The sequence below is a fragment of the Gopherus flavomarginatus genome, chromosome 5 (genome assembly GCF_025201925.1).
Source record: "Gopherus flavomarginatus isolate rGopFla2 chromosome 5, rGopFla2.mat.asm, whole genome shotgun sequence".
NCBI lineage: Eukaryota > Metazoa > Chordata > Testudines > Testudinidae > Gopherus > Gopherus flavomarginatus.
Window position 1 is genome coordinate 99266312 of NC_066621.1, and position 15290 is coordinate 99281601.

At 38.6% G+C, this 15290-nt stretch overlaps 1 protein-coding gene across 1 annotated transcript in view; it reads right to left on the reverse strand.

The window, feature by feature from the left end:
* The window catches only part of KNL1 (kinetochore scaffold 1), a 50226-nt gene that overhangs the window by 26769 nt on the left and 8167 nt on the right, over positions 1 to 15290 (reverse strand). The window contains exons 4-10 of the mRNA XM_050954775.1: positions 14402 to 14461; positions 11946 to 12007; positions 11389 to 11438; positions 10820 to 10859; positions 9355 to 9392; positions 8956 to 9008; positions 1796 to 7369 (exon numbers count right to left, since the gene is read on the reverse strand). Coding sequence (XP_050810732.1) covers positions 1796 to 7369; positions 8956 to 9008; positions 9355 to 9392; positions 10820 to 10859; positions 11389 to 11438; positions 11946 to 12007; positions 14402 to 14461 — 5877 coding nt within the window. The remainder of the gene's footprint in view (positions 1 to 1795; positions 7370 to 8955; positions 9009 to 9354; positions 9393 to 10819; positions 10860 to 11388; positions 11439 to 11945; positions 12008 to 14401; positions 14462 to 15290) is intronic.

Genomic DNA, 15290 nt, shown 5'->3' on the forward strand with positions numbered 1-15290 from the left:
AAAGGAGTTGGGGGGGGTCCGCAAGGTTATTGTAGGGGGGTTGCGGTACTGCTACCCTTACTTATATGCTGGTGCTGGTGGCAGCACTGCCTTCAGAGCTGGGCAGCTGTAGAGCAGTGGCTGCTGGCAGGGTGCCCAAGGCTGAAGGCAGATCTGCCGCCAGCAGGCAGTGCAGAAGTAAAAATGGCATGGTATGGTGTTGACACTCTTACTTCTGTGCTGCTGCTGCAGGGCGCTGCCTTCAGAGGTGGGCACTCGGCCAACAGCTGCCAATCTCCAGCTGCCCAGATCTGAAGGCAGAGCAGAAGTAAGGTTGGCAATACTGTGACACCCCTGTCCCCAAAAAAATAACCTTGTGACTCCCTGCAACTCCCTTTTGGGTCAGGACCCCCAATTTGAGAATCATTGGTCTCCACCATGAAATCTGTATAGTATAGGGTAAAAGCACACAAAAGACCAGATTTCACAGTCCGTGATGCATTTTTCATGGCCAGGAATTTGGTAGGGTCCTATTTATATGTACTAAATAGTAAGGCATTCCACCATAAGGCCATACCAGCCACCTGTCTAACTCCCAGCTCTTCTGGCAGTTGGGGCTGCAGTCACCTTTCCAACTTTTGGACATTCTCACCACTCTTTGTGAAGTAAAAGCCCAGTTCAGTCCCACTCCAGAACATCACTCCTCCAAGGCCAACCAATCATTGCACCTTGTTTTGTATGCAGTTGGTAATGCTAACTATTTTGTTCTTTGTCTGCTCTGTTTCATGCCTCCCACCCGCTCTCATTATAGAAATAGTCTAAGGAATTAAAAAACATAATTTTAGAAAAGAGCCAGGCAAAGTTATAAAAATAAAAGTAGGCACAGGAATTACAAATAAAGAAACAGAAAAAGCTAAGGGATTAAACAAAGCCAAACAAAGGCATGACTTACAAAAAGTCTATATAACCACATGACCTCATTACTGTTATCCTTGTTCTCCCTATCCCTTCTTCCTGCTGTTTGTCCCTCACTTGTTGAGCCTTATCTCAGATAAAGCTATTCAGGGCAAGGACAATGACTTATTCCTTATTTACATTCAAAGTTGCATTGTGGTTTAACTCAAGGTATGATTTTAAACCAATTTAATTAAATCTGTGTAAAATCTTGTATGGACACAGCAAATTCAATTTAAGCCAGCACAAGGAATCAGTTTAAGCTAAATCTCTATTACACACAAAGAACTAAGAACATTATTAAGGTTGCAAATTCAAGCACTGAAAAATGCTATAATTAAGGTTGCCTGTGCATTTGGCAGGAATGAATTTAAATATTCTACTGGAGAACAGGTCATAATTCTAAGTATCAACAACATCCTGCTCCATCTTTCTTACTAGAAACATAAATAACTATGTTTGCTAAGTTTGGGTCTTTAGGGAAAAGTTAACGAAGCAATGTGACCCTGCCAAATGGTTTGATGACTATAAACACATACCAAAGAAAGAACTAGCATGAAACTATTAAGGGTGGGTGCTTTAAAACTGGCATGAAAATCAGTACTCTCTCTGTTATCCCAAATTCCTCTCACTTCAGTAGGGAGTTCCACACATCAATTTATTTTGTGGCTAAGGCAAAAGACAGGAAAGACAGTGGGGAAAGGCAGAGAACCATAAACATTAATGAACTGGTAACTGAGAGAAACCCAAGAGTAAAGACTACACTAAAACTTTTTAATTCACACTCCTATAATTTAGGCAGAATGAAATCAAAGCCCTGGGACAATTGACCACATTCTGATTACTGAGTGATTAGGCTCACCCGCTGTTCTTTTGTGATATCGCCATCCCAGCTCTCAGCCCTCTTGATCTTCTTTCCTTTCTGGAGTTCCTCTTCCTCTTGTTCCCAAGCTCTCTTCTGGTTGCTGAAAGTTTCTTGCTCCTCTAATGGATAGTTTTTATTGTGAAAGATCTCTTTTTTGTTCATCTCATTACAGGTTCCATCAAGGGGCTCATAACTTACAAACTCAACTGAATCCATTTCCTCTGGGCATGTAGGAAGCAATTCCTCATCTATATACTGAGAAGGGCTCAAGTTCTGCCTTCCACTGGGATTGATGTTGTCAGAGGTTTTGCTGGTGACTAAATTTATTTCTGGAACCTGAGCTTCTACTCCGCCCACTGATTTGGCATTGAGGTCGTCTACACTTTGAACAGTGGAATTTCTTTTGTTTGGCAATTTAGGCGGGAAGATACCTAGGGGTAGCTTTCTCATTTGACATTTATCTATATGTGTTGTGTCTAACAGAGCATCTCCAGTTTCAAAATATATATTTTCCAGTTCTTTGAAATAAAATGCATTATTAGACTCCTTTTCAACATCTTTTCCTAAACTCAAAGGATCTTCTGGTTGTGTTGCCAATTTGGGAAAAGTTTCAGCAAGATTAGACACAGTAGCAGTTTGAGAGACTGGGACAACTTCAGACTTCCTTCTACAATTTTTTAGCCTTGAACAAATATTAACAATACCTGATAATTCAGACACAAGGCTGGGGTCTATTTGTTCTGCAGGAATGTCATTGACTTGGGAGAACTGCTTAGTCTGTTCAGAGTCTTTTTGGGAATCTGTTGTAAGTTTTTCCCATTCAGCAGACACTCCTTCATTTTCCTTAGTCTCTTTGTAAGACAGTATAACAGTGTCTGGTCCAATTATGTCTAACTCTGTGGGTCTGCGTTCATGTCCAGATGAAGTCAACTCCCCTGGATCATCTTTCAAGTCTATACTTCCAGTATCCAACACATTAACTGCACCCCTGTTCAAACTATCAGTGATCTCCTTAGATAAGTGAAACTGCTGGACTGGAATTTGAACCTGGGACACACCATTACAATTTTCTTCATCACAATCCAGGAGGTTATTCTCAGCAACTTTTCTTTGACTTTCAGTCTTGTAAGTCGGGGATTCTATTTGGTTCTCTGGAAGCTTGAAAGACACTCTCTTTGATTTAGGTTTTACTTGTTTTCTCAGATCCTGGCAGAATACAGAACTTGGGTTGCCCTTGGGAAGGTTAATAACATTCTGTGGTTCCTGAACAATATCCAAAGTGACTTCAGGAAGTGATAGAGTAAGAGGACCAATGGACTTTTCCATGGCAACATCGTGGATATTCAGTGTATCTGTTTCTTCCTTTTTATAGGGAAATACTAAAACTGATAAAGCAGAGAAATCCGGTCCATGTTTGTCCCTAAAATCTGAGTGGCATCCATTACCCAAATCTTCTGCATGCATAAAATGCATTTTCTCTCCACAGATAGGGGCCGATATTCCACATAAATTCTGCTGGTGGTGGCTTTTACTTGACACTTCTTGATTCTCAGATCCGTTAAGATTATTATTATTAATAGCAACAGTGTGAGATGCAGTGATATCCATCTTATCCTGGTTACATGTAAACACAATGGTTTCATTAATAGGAAGAACAGGACCAATGCGTGTGATCTGCTCACCCTGTAGGGCAATTTTATCATCAAAGGACACTGTATGGATTTTAGTAGTCTCCATGTCATCACCCATTGCAAACACAACTGTTTTGCTATTTGAAAAAGCTTCCTGTCCAACCCACTTATCCGGTTTTAATCTATCCGCATGCACGACTCTTTCCATAGTTTTATCAATAGTGTGAGATTCAGTTATTTCCATATCATCCTGATTAAATACAAACACCATTTTATCTCCAGGAACTACAGACTGGGTTAGAGGTGCACACTCACCCTGTGGGGCAATTTCACGGTTTATTGGTGCTGTATGGCTCTTTGTGATCTCCATGTCATTCTCATCACCCAGTGAAAACACAACAGTCTTTTCACTGGTTGGGCCAATCAAACTTTTCCTTCCAGTGCCTTTACCTAGTTCTGGCACAGTCTGGGATGCAGCCTTTTCCATAGATTTATCAATTACAACAGTGTTGGGTCTAGTTATTTCCATGTCATCATTGTATGTAAATACAACAGTTTTATCTGCAGGGATTAAGGGTATTACATTACATGAACTCTTGCCTTCTAGGTAAATTTTATCGTCTGTTGCCATGGTGTGGCTTTTGGTCAGCTCCATGTCATTCTCATCACCCAGTGAAAACACAACAGTCTTTTCACTGGTTGATCCAATCAGACTTTTCCTTTCCTTACCTACTTCTGGTACAGTCTGGGATGCAGCCTTTTCTATAGATTTATCAATTACAACAGTGTTGGGTCTAGTTATTTCCATGTCATCACTGTATGTAAATACAATAGTTTTATCTGCAGGGATTAAGGGTATTACATTACATGAACTCTTGCCTTCTAGGTAAATTTTATCCTCTGTTGCCATGGTGTGGCTTTTGGTCAGCTCCATGTCATTCTCATCACCCAGTGAAAACACAACAGTCTTTTCACTGGTTGATCCAATCAGACTTTTCCTTCCAGTGCCTTCACCTACTTCTGGCACAGTCTGGGATGCAGCCTTTTTCATAGGTTTATCAATTACAACAGTGTTGGGTCTAGTTATTTCCATGTCATCATTGTATGTAAATACAACAGTTTTATCTGCAGGGATTAAGGGTATTACATTACTTGACCTCTTGCCTTCTAGGTAAATTTTACTGTCTGTTGCCATGGTGTGACTTTTAGTCATCTCCATATCATCGTCCACTGAAAATATGACAGTCTTCTCATTTGAAAGTGACAATGGCTTTAAGGGGCATTGGTCACATCCTTGTTTCTGCAGACTATCTGCAGCTATAATGGTAGGGCATGAGGTCAAGTCCTTTTTCTTTGGAAATAAAGTATCTTTTCTTTCCATTAAAACTGTATCAGGAACATTTACTACACAGCTACCAGTCAAATCCATATTTTCCTCAGAGAAAAAAACTGACTTTTCCAAAAGAGACGCCATCTGTGAATTTTTGGTATCTGGCATCGATGTTCTGGCTGTTTTAGTGAAGTCCTGTTTTGAAGAAAGTGAAGATGCTTCACTAGTTGAAGAAAGTCTCTCAGAATTTGCAGTGTTTGACAGTACCTTGTTTAATGCTACCATAGTACGGCTTTGCTGTTCCAATTTGGAATTTTTTGAGTCAATGTGTATTCCTGCTATCTTCCCAAAATGCACATTTCCTTTAATATCAGAGGGAATGGCTTCATCACCGGAAGTGAAAGAAAATCTTGGAGCAGCAAGGGCTGGAATTTGGTTATTTCCAGGAGTGTCATTCTTTTGATTTGAGTTCATTCTGAGACTCCCACATTCTATTGCCACAGTCTGACTTCTAGTAATATCTATATCAGAACCACCAGAAAATAAGAGGGACTTATTTTGTAGTTGTTTTGGTTTAGATATTACACTGTTCTGAATATGTGTACTCTCATATTCTTGTGCTACCAGAATAGGAGCAAAGTCAAGAGCAGCAGTATGATTTCTGGTTATATCCATACTTGGATCATCTGGAAAAACAACAGTTTTGTCATTAGTATAGGCAAGTGAAGGGTTGACTAGACTTTTCCTCAATTGTTGAGGTATTTCACAGTTTTGCCTTTGCAAAGGTTTCAGCACACAGTTGTTGGTGGCAATGGTGTGGTTTTTAGGGACTTCCCTCTCTTGCTCTTGTGATGAAAAAATAACGGTTTTGGGATTGGGATGGATTCTTTTATTATCCATGTGATCACTCATTCCTGAAAGAGGATTTTCCTTATCAAGGTTTAGAAGACGTACAGCTTCATTCACTTCTTTGTTCCAGTTCTCTCCTGGAATAGTTTTAGGCTGCATTTGTTGTTGGCTTATAGTTATTCCAGTGTTTTGATTGTCAATGACTACAGCATGACATTTAGTTATTTCCATTTCTTCCTGCTCATTTAAATTAGAAGAGCTAGATTTGTTAGCAAACCTTTGAGGTTTGAATTTCACAGAGGTGGACATACCAGCAGAGACAGGAGGAAGTTGACATGCAATGCCCTTTTCAACATAACTTCTAGTCAAGTCCATATCTTCCCCTGAGATTATCGTTTTGTCACTTGGCCGGGAAACAAGCAGAGAGGTCACTGTGCTGTGTCGAAATCTGCTCTTAGAAGTCCAAGAACCAGGATTTGCATTTGAATCTAGCCCCAGATCAGAAGCAGCTCTGTGATTTTGGATCCCTTTTTCACTTCCATTATCTGGCACAGAAGATATTGTGTGTGCATTCATTCTACATTCCCTGAGAACTTGATTATCTGAAGTTATTTGACATTTTGTAATGTCCATGTTGTCATCTCTTGAAACTGTTTTTTCCATTAGCAAAGAGATGGCATTTCCTGGTTTTTGAAAAGCTTCATAACACGACTTGCCAGTTGCCTTGGAAGTTTCATTACAGTTTACAACTGTACAATTCCCAGTAACTTCCATATCATTAAAACCATTTTCTTTTCCAGTTGTATCACCATGGAAGACGGGCTCAAAAGAAACACATCCAGGAACCACAGTCCTTGTTCTGCAACCTTGATTAGAAGTCTGTGATGCTTTGTGACTGTCTATCAAGATAGGATAGCTTTGAGTAATACCCTCCTCATCTTCTACCATTACAGTTTTCTTTTCAACATGCCTTTGGGGGTCCTGTGGAACAATAATTTGATTGTTCGATATTCTCTTTAATCTAGAATGGTCAGACACAAAACTGGATGATAAATCCATTCTGATGGTCTGACTGTATTTCTCAACATTGAATGTGTTATTTTTGGAGAGGGACATTTTTACAGTTTGGCTGGCAGTCAAATCCATATCTCCACAAGCCACAGTTACATCACCACATTCTAATTGCTTTGATAAGGCTTCAGAAGTATTGGGGAACATGGTATTAATGTCAGATACATGACACTTCGTAATATCCATTCCATCATCTTGTCCTCTGAAGAGTCTAGTCACATTGTCAGTGTTCTCTTGTGCATGGGAATATACACACTCCACTGGAGGAAATGCATTACTTTCTGGAAGTTGTGAAGGGACAAAAAACAGGTTCTCCTTGTCAGGTCCTTCAAGCGTGGGGCTGGTAAACATTTCACTTGACTTCAGGCTTGTCAAAAATTCGCTGAAATCTATTTTCTTTACTGGGTCAAAGTCTGGCTTCTGTTGAAGAGATGGACATGCATAATTTGCCTCTGTAGGATCACAGAAAAAACGAAATTCCTTGTTCATTTCTGGCCCTTCATTTTTAGATGTTAACCCAGCTAAAAACGATTTGATGTCTATTTTCCTAGGTTTGTCAATTTCTTCATTGCTTTTAAGGTTACGTGTGATCACTGCAGTGTGACTAACTGTCATATCCATTTCGTTTTCATCCAAAAAGATACGTGTTCTGTCATTTCTATTCATTTGATTGTTGTCTGTATCATGCCACTAATGAAGAACAGGAAATGAAAGTTAATGACATTTACAAGAAGTGCTAAATCAATTATTCTGGTTAATACAAGGCTCAGTGAATGTAGTATAAAGGTCAATTTTATTTATTTATTTAAAAACACACTTGTATTTGACCTTCTCGGTGAGCAGTAAGTACAGACACAGCTGTAGCTAAAAATGAAGGCTTACACACTTTCAAGGAAAGGGACAGAACTCCATAATTACAGCATAATGCTATGTAACATTTTAGAGTAAGAGTTTACTTCAGAATTTTACAGTAAAATATACATTTCTGATATGTTGGATCTACCTTGCTTAGATTATAGCTGGATCACTAATCCTTATTCATAAAGTTGGGTCAGTTATGGATCAAAAATCTTCCATTTTTCTTTCCTGTCATACGTTGTGGCCTAATCCTTTCTTCCTGGCTGCAAACAAAAGCCCTGCCTTGTTGCTGGCATATGTATGCTCATATCAGCAATGGGGTCTGGAAGTTATACAACTCTTTTTCCCACAACCAAGAAGATAATGAAGAAAAGATTTAGACAGCCAAACGCAGTGAAAGAAAACTGACCAATAATGCAGCAAAGAGTCTTGTGGCACCTTATAGACTAACAGATGTTTTGGAGCATGAGCTTCCATGGGTGAATACCCACTTCGTCAGATGCATCTGATGAAATGGGTATTCACCCACAAAAGCTCATGCTCCAAAACGTCTGTTAGTCTATAAGGTGCCACAAGACTCTTTGCTGCTTTTACAGATCCAGACTAACACGGCTACCACTCTGATACTTGACCAATAATGATCCACAATTGACCAGGGTCCTCATATTTTATAAAGCATAGATCAAGGAAAAATATTCTATACACACTTTATTTAAAGTACAATTTTTTTATGCAATGCAAGCAATAAGCAGTATGCTAGAAGAAGCATAATCTGTTTGGGTTTTTCTAAAACAATCAGGAGCCTAAGCTTTAACTTGACCAGTTTAGCATGTGTTAAAAGTATACACTGCCTCGCCTACACTAGACTTTAGAACATTTTAGTTAGCTTATATTAGATAACACATAATTAAACCCTAGTCTAGAAGAAGTTAAATGGCATTGCAACAGCATCAAGTATCTTGGCAAATGCCTGCCTGGAAAAAAAAAAAAAGAAGCATGAGCATGTTTCACAACACTGGATTACATCGTCCCAGGATGCATGAGTGAAGTGTAACAACACACAAGATCAATGGTTTAACTGACCATGATTACAATAAGATTAGCTGCAAGGTTGGGCTTTTCACTGCCTGAGACAGTAGGGAAAACTACAGAGACATGCTCAAACACCAACTGTTTACTATCTTTCTGGAACAATGCAGTGGCCATAGGGATAACAGGTTAATGTATCTATTCTTGCCTCCATATTCAAAAGAAGATCACTAGATGAGAGAAGCATGGGTGAGCTCTCCTAGCTATGAAAAGGCAGTTGGCACAAAAGTCTCTTCTGCATACTGAGCTCACAGCTTCCTACACAAATGAATGCAATAGATTTTGGACCCAAATATTCTCAGCGTGAAAGAGTGAAAGTCTTCACATACCTCCGTCTGCTGCACAGGTGTCTGAATTGGGGCATGAAGCAAAGTGTCCATCCCTTTTAAGAGAAAAAAGTATTGCATCCATTGAGTTTGGGATCATAGGAAATGGGGATTTGTGAACTTACTCTATATATATCAGTAACTGAGTGTAGACTGAACAAAAATACAGCCAACTAAAACAAGTATACCCTGAAATAAGTTTTCATCAATTTCTTGTGAGGAACTAGCTGAGGTCCTACAGCAGGATGCTTGCCAAGCAGTTCATGGGGCAAAATCCCCAGTTACACAACAGTTCTCTTCATTAACAAACAGACTGTTCCAGGACTGCTCACATCCTTTCTCACAATAAGCAGTTTTGGCCAAAAGTAACTTGTTAATAAAGAAATCTACTTTCAAACTTACCAGTAATCTCGCACTGAACAGTTTCAGGCCCTTCATTTCTAAAAAAAAAATGTAGTTTTACATAAACAGTTTACTAAAAGATTTCAAAACACAGGGCTCTTATTTCAGTAGTATAACAAGAAGTGAGCATTAGGCATGGAACAGTATTCAGGTATTGAACAGCAGGTAACAGATGCTGTGAGTAGATCTGTAACATACAAAGTTACAATCCAATAAGGCTGAAGAGAGCCCTTAACTCAAGAAATTATTGCAACATTACATGTAAAGATGATACTGCCCATACCAAATATTTTGCGTACTGGTGAATTATTACTTGCCACTGAGAAAGAGAGAAGGGCTGAAATTAATTCCTCATTCTAAGCCCAGACCTTCTGCTTTAGGTTATCCCCTTCTGATCCTAATGAAATACAAGGCAGTTTGAGTTCAATCTTCTGTAAACTAAAAGGCTCCAGTCATTCCATCTCAGGGAAAGGAGAGTAACAAGTGAACTCCTCTCAGTGTGACTTCTGATGCCCCCTCTTTTCAGAGTCCTTTACTGCTCTTTCGGGACTGATAGACTTTCGCACAATGAAGGAAAAATGGGGGGAAGGAGGGGGACTGGGAGAGGTGGGAAGAGGGTTGGTTTAAAGCATGTTAGTACCTAGACAGGGCTTGACTCCTTTAAAAATGTTAGTTGTTCTTAGCCAATCCTAAGCTCTTCCCTCACCAACTAAAATGTTTTAAAGGCATCAAACTCTACATCCACGAGATGCATCAATATGTTTTACACACTTTAATCAAAATCACACTAATATTTTTTTTAAAACACCACCACATTCCCCCATCATCTAGACAAGGCCTTAGAGCCCAGATTCCATGGGCTTGTCTTCACTATGAAAAGAGATGTATTTTTAGCATGAATTAGTAAACTCAACAGGGTTCACCTCAAAGAGCTAACATGTTAAAAATATTTTTATCTAGTATAGATATGATCCAAACTATCTTCCCTGTCCCATTAATTGTTTTTTAAAGTGCAAATACCACCACTGTGGTACTGCATAGGGAGTGGAAGCCTTTGAAACATACACATCTTATTTCTGTCCATCCTTTATAAATCTTTGGGAAAAATCTAGGCTTTGTTATTTTCTAAAGACTTCCACTATCTTCATAGAACTAAACATTACTAGCAGCAGAAAGCTTGAAGAAGCAGCTGTTCTAGATTCTTTGGGAGCTATGACTAGTGGTGAATACCATGACCCATGCAGCCTTACTATTCTGAGTGGCTGAACTGAACATGTGCTTTCTTCAAGATTATCATTTCCATAACCAAGCTAACCCCCCCAAACTAATTTTTAAAATAAGAGTACGCCATGTTCAATTTTGTTTTTGAGAGAAGCATTAATTTTGGTAGTTGTGTCATGCAAGGAATTTTCCTCCCTCAGAGCAGAGCTCTTAAGGTGTGTAAAAAGCAATTTTCCAAACTTACTGATTAAATAGGATTTGATTCCTTATATTTGCTGCTCTCTCTAAAAATAAAATGAGAATACAAATATTAAAGCAACAATATGAAAAGCGACATCAAGACATTCAGAGATAAGAACTAACTGCAGGAAAAAGTTGTTCTACACTTTCTGACTTTTGTTGTGCCCTCTCACAGTCAAAAAACCAGAGGAACAGAACAGCTTGAAGTTCTGTTAACTCTTTTCAGGTACTTGCTACACAAACTTTTGGGAGCTAGGAGTAGATAGGATATTCTGCTGGGTCTGTAGAAATTGAATACAAATGGCTAAATATATAAAATAGGATCATTTATTTTGATCTATCAAAAGTTTCTTTTCTTAGTTACATGATCTACAAAACTGTTAACTAATGGGCTCTCAGACTGCATGCAGCTAGGTAGGCTGAATCAGACCTGTCAGTCACTGACAGCTGGCCCCGCCCTTCCCTATCAGTGACTGACAGGTCTAGTTCTGCTTATGTAGCTGCATGCATGCTGAAAACCCACTGGCTAACAGATCTGTAGACCCTGTAACTGAAAGAGAAATGAGTCTTTACCTGTATTTTCTGGCTCTACCACATTAATTTGAAGATCTGTCTGGAAAACTCTGAAACAAAGAACAGAATAGCCATTGTATAAGCTACACAAAATTATCTCTACTGGAGCAAAGGATGCTCTGTTTAAAACTAAGTAAAATAAATCACTTTTGGTTTCAGCCCTTCTCTGTATTGCATGTTCTACAAAATACCTGAAGACAAATGCTCAGAAAGACAAGAACTTCCTGAAATTACTCCAACTTCCCATGGGAAATTATTGGACTTAAAATGAAAGCCACAAAAGTGAATTAATGACACAACCAAAAAATTCTAGTTATAAAAATCTTTCCTTTTGCCTTCTTTTCAAGACAAGCAGAAGAATGGGTTACGGATATCTTCAAATTCCTGAGGTCTTTGACTTTCAATTTACTCCCGCCACCAATAATATTCAATTCCTTCACTTGAATTCTCATGCATTTATGCAAACCTATCAGTTTCACTGGCCACCAGCTCACTGCCTGGGATGTACACTTATACATAAACAATCTGTAGATCAGCAGCCTTCAGATTAAACGTACTTTATGGTATCTGCAAAGCTGACACGGCGAGAGTTCTTCCGACGCTTCTCAGTATCATAATCCTAAAGATAGAGAGAGACCACAACAATATGATTTACAGGTGACTATTAATCTTATTCTATATAAGCCAGCAAACCATTCCTTGGAAAAGATGGGCGCGCAATACATGGAATGCATTTACTATCATCTTTAACAGCTCATCAGAGCACAACAACTGGAGTTTACATATAATCCACAAAGTTATACAGAAGAGAACCAATTAGATTTAAGGATGCAGCCCTTAAAGTACATCTTCTGCACTATTCTCCATGCTAATGTGACATATCTGATGCATGGTTTCAGATTTCAATATAGCCAGGCCTAATTTAGCTAGAAGAACAGTAATTCCATCTACAGCTTTTCTCAGACTTCCCTTTCCGTAACCTACAGATCCCCACCCCAGAGCAAGCAACTATTGTGGAGTCTTCCCCTCAAAAATCAGTCATCTCTCAGGTACAGTACGTAGAAAACTACTGGCAGGGAATGTTTCTCATACTGCCTGACACACTAGAAAATGCACATGGTGCTGAGAAGGGATTTACAGAATTTCTCTCAATCCGACCAAGTGGCCAAGAAGGATGGGAAGAAACAAAGATTCACCATTCTCACTACTGTGGGAAGAGATGTATCAAAGAATCACAAAATAACCGCAGCACAGTGTCCTGCAATAGCACTGTTCATATTGCATCACTGTGATGACACTGTCACAAGATAAACAGTGCAATGGAATGTTAGGACTTCACAGCTCTATGACTCTCTGACTCCATTCACAGATCCAGCAGCTCTGAATCTCAGCAAGGTTGAGGATCACTTATTTAAGGAATATACAGAAGACTTATATGACAGGGTCTAATATATATACCTGCAACAAGACTAATTCTGTGGACTTCTTCTAAATGTATTTGAAAAATCATAAACAATGCCAGCAACATGAGCAATTGTGAGTAAAGTCAAACTACTAAGAAATGATGGAATTACATTGATCAACATCTCTCTTAACAAAAACCTTGAGAGTTTAAGGCGACATCTGTTGTTGGGAAGATCCCTAACATGGTGGATTGTGAGCTGTTCTTCACACTAGAACCAGATTTGGCATATGTACTGTATGTAAATATCTCAGGCCTTATTTGCATATACTGTTGGAAAACATCCACCTTTTGTTCACTAACAGTGAACATATACTGAATTACATTCATTAAGACTCACTGTAATTGCTCTTGCCACTGACTAAATATGAAGATAAACAGCCTGATCAATAGTGTCTTTGTGCTTTGCCCTTTTTCATTTGCAGACCCCTAAAAAATTTTAAATGGAGGTATGTACCCCCTTTGGAAATCTTAGATAGTCTGTGGACCCCCAGAGGCTCATGGACCACAGGTTGAAAACCACTGTTCTATGGTAACAACAACCATTTGCAGTTCTCTTAAACATAGTCTGAAAACCCACAGGAGTCCGCGGACCACAGATTGAAAACCCTACTCTACATAATACAGGAGGAGACTGCTGGGGTAGACAGGAGTTGAAGAAACAAAGAAAAATGGCCAACATAGTGATTAAGTAAATAGACAATAAAAGTAAGAAACAGAAACTAACTAGCCACATTCAAAAGCTCAAAGGTCAAATACTGGCATCCTGTATATCTTTCCTGCATTCCTCAGTGAAAAATGGGACAAGCAAACAATTGAAAATTTTGATTCTGTGATCAATGAAAACCACAAATACACAGCAAACACCTTCTGGTGAGTAAGTTAAATTTTCCACATTCATATTTATCATAGTGTAACAAACAGAGTAGTCCATGTATATCCTAGAGCACAGACTTAAAGGAGTGCATTACAAACTTGCAGAATGGCTGGGACTACCTCCACACGTACTATGGGGTGGCAGACATATACGTGAACTAAATCATGTACTAAAAGTTACTCTGTATAAAATGAAAATATTAATGTTTGTTAACCTTGACCTTAAATAGAGAGTTTGCTGCCTAGATTTTAATAAGTTAATTTTAACTTTACATAGGTAAAATCATTTTAACTGCCACAAAAGTCTATAAACACTAATCAGCCTTAAAACTGTAAGTCTTGTGGACTGTAACAAAAGCAAGTAATAGCTACTAATTGTTAATTATTGTTCTTTTCCCTCTCCTTTTACTTTAAATAAGTTTGCTTTTTGTTAACTAAAACACAAAAAATAAAAAACTGACTGGAATAAACACTTTAGTTAGCCTACAAAATATCAGATAAATGTTACAGGAAGTCCACAGAATTTTAGCAACTGAAGCATTCATTATTCTTGAGCAGTTATAACAAGAGTTTCTTCATTTGCAGCTATACCAGTGAGGTGACTCAATCAATGACATTTGTTCGGAACAGACTGCAGTCATTAAAAATATTGACAAGTAAAGGCTTAATGCCTACCTGAGTGAATTCATTCCCACTCCCAAGGTCCTTGAGAGGACTCCGCGGAGCTTTTAAAATCTAAAAAGAAATATTTATAATAGTTGAGAAGATGATTTCTGCAGCTTCAACAATTGGTCTCCTACAAAAGATCAGGCACTCAGGAAAGCTAGCAAATAAATAACATGTTCCAATACAGACCATCTCTCTCCTCTACTCTACTATGATCAGAATGCTAATCAAGCAAACATTTTGCTGCTGCTTCCTGATTTCTAGAACTTCACCTATCACAAATGACAGTTTCCAAAAAGCAAGACAGTACAAAACTCCATCTGAGAAAAGTAGTGCGCAGGATTGGGACATTAGAAAATGGATGAGATAGTAAGGTTAATTTGGTATTGCACACTGGTGCAGAAGATAAGATTTTTTTAAAGAGATGTTAATGACCAAAGGAAGATGAGTGTGCAGCAACTCTTAAAACCTCTTAGGAATTTTTAAAGCAATCATACAAGATGTACATCTCAGGCAGAGAGCTCATTCTGAATTTCTGAGCATATGTTTCATTTCACTGTTTTAAGCATTTCCAATTCTTCTATTAGACAATAAGGTACATAAGGCTGTCCCTTTCAATAATGAGTTATTTCACTTTTGTCAGAAAGATACTAGATGGGCCCCATGTATGTTTTTTTCTTAAATTATAAATCTTTCCACAGAAACCGTGTCAAACTGTGTGACATCACTTTGTCAATAGGAATGCTTCCATCCTCTTCCATGATGCAACATATGGACCATTAAATAGTTGTCTGATCTACCAGTATATCCCCCAAACAGCTATTTCTATATGCTGTGGAGAACACCGAGGACATTTCTAGACTACAAAATTAAGTCAACATACAGCCACTGCAATAAT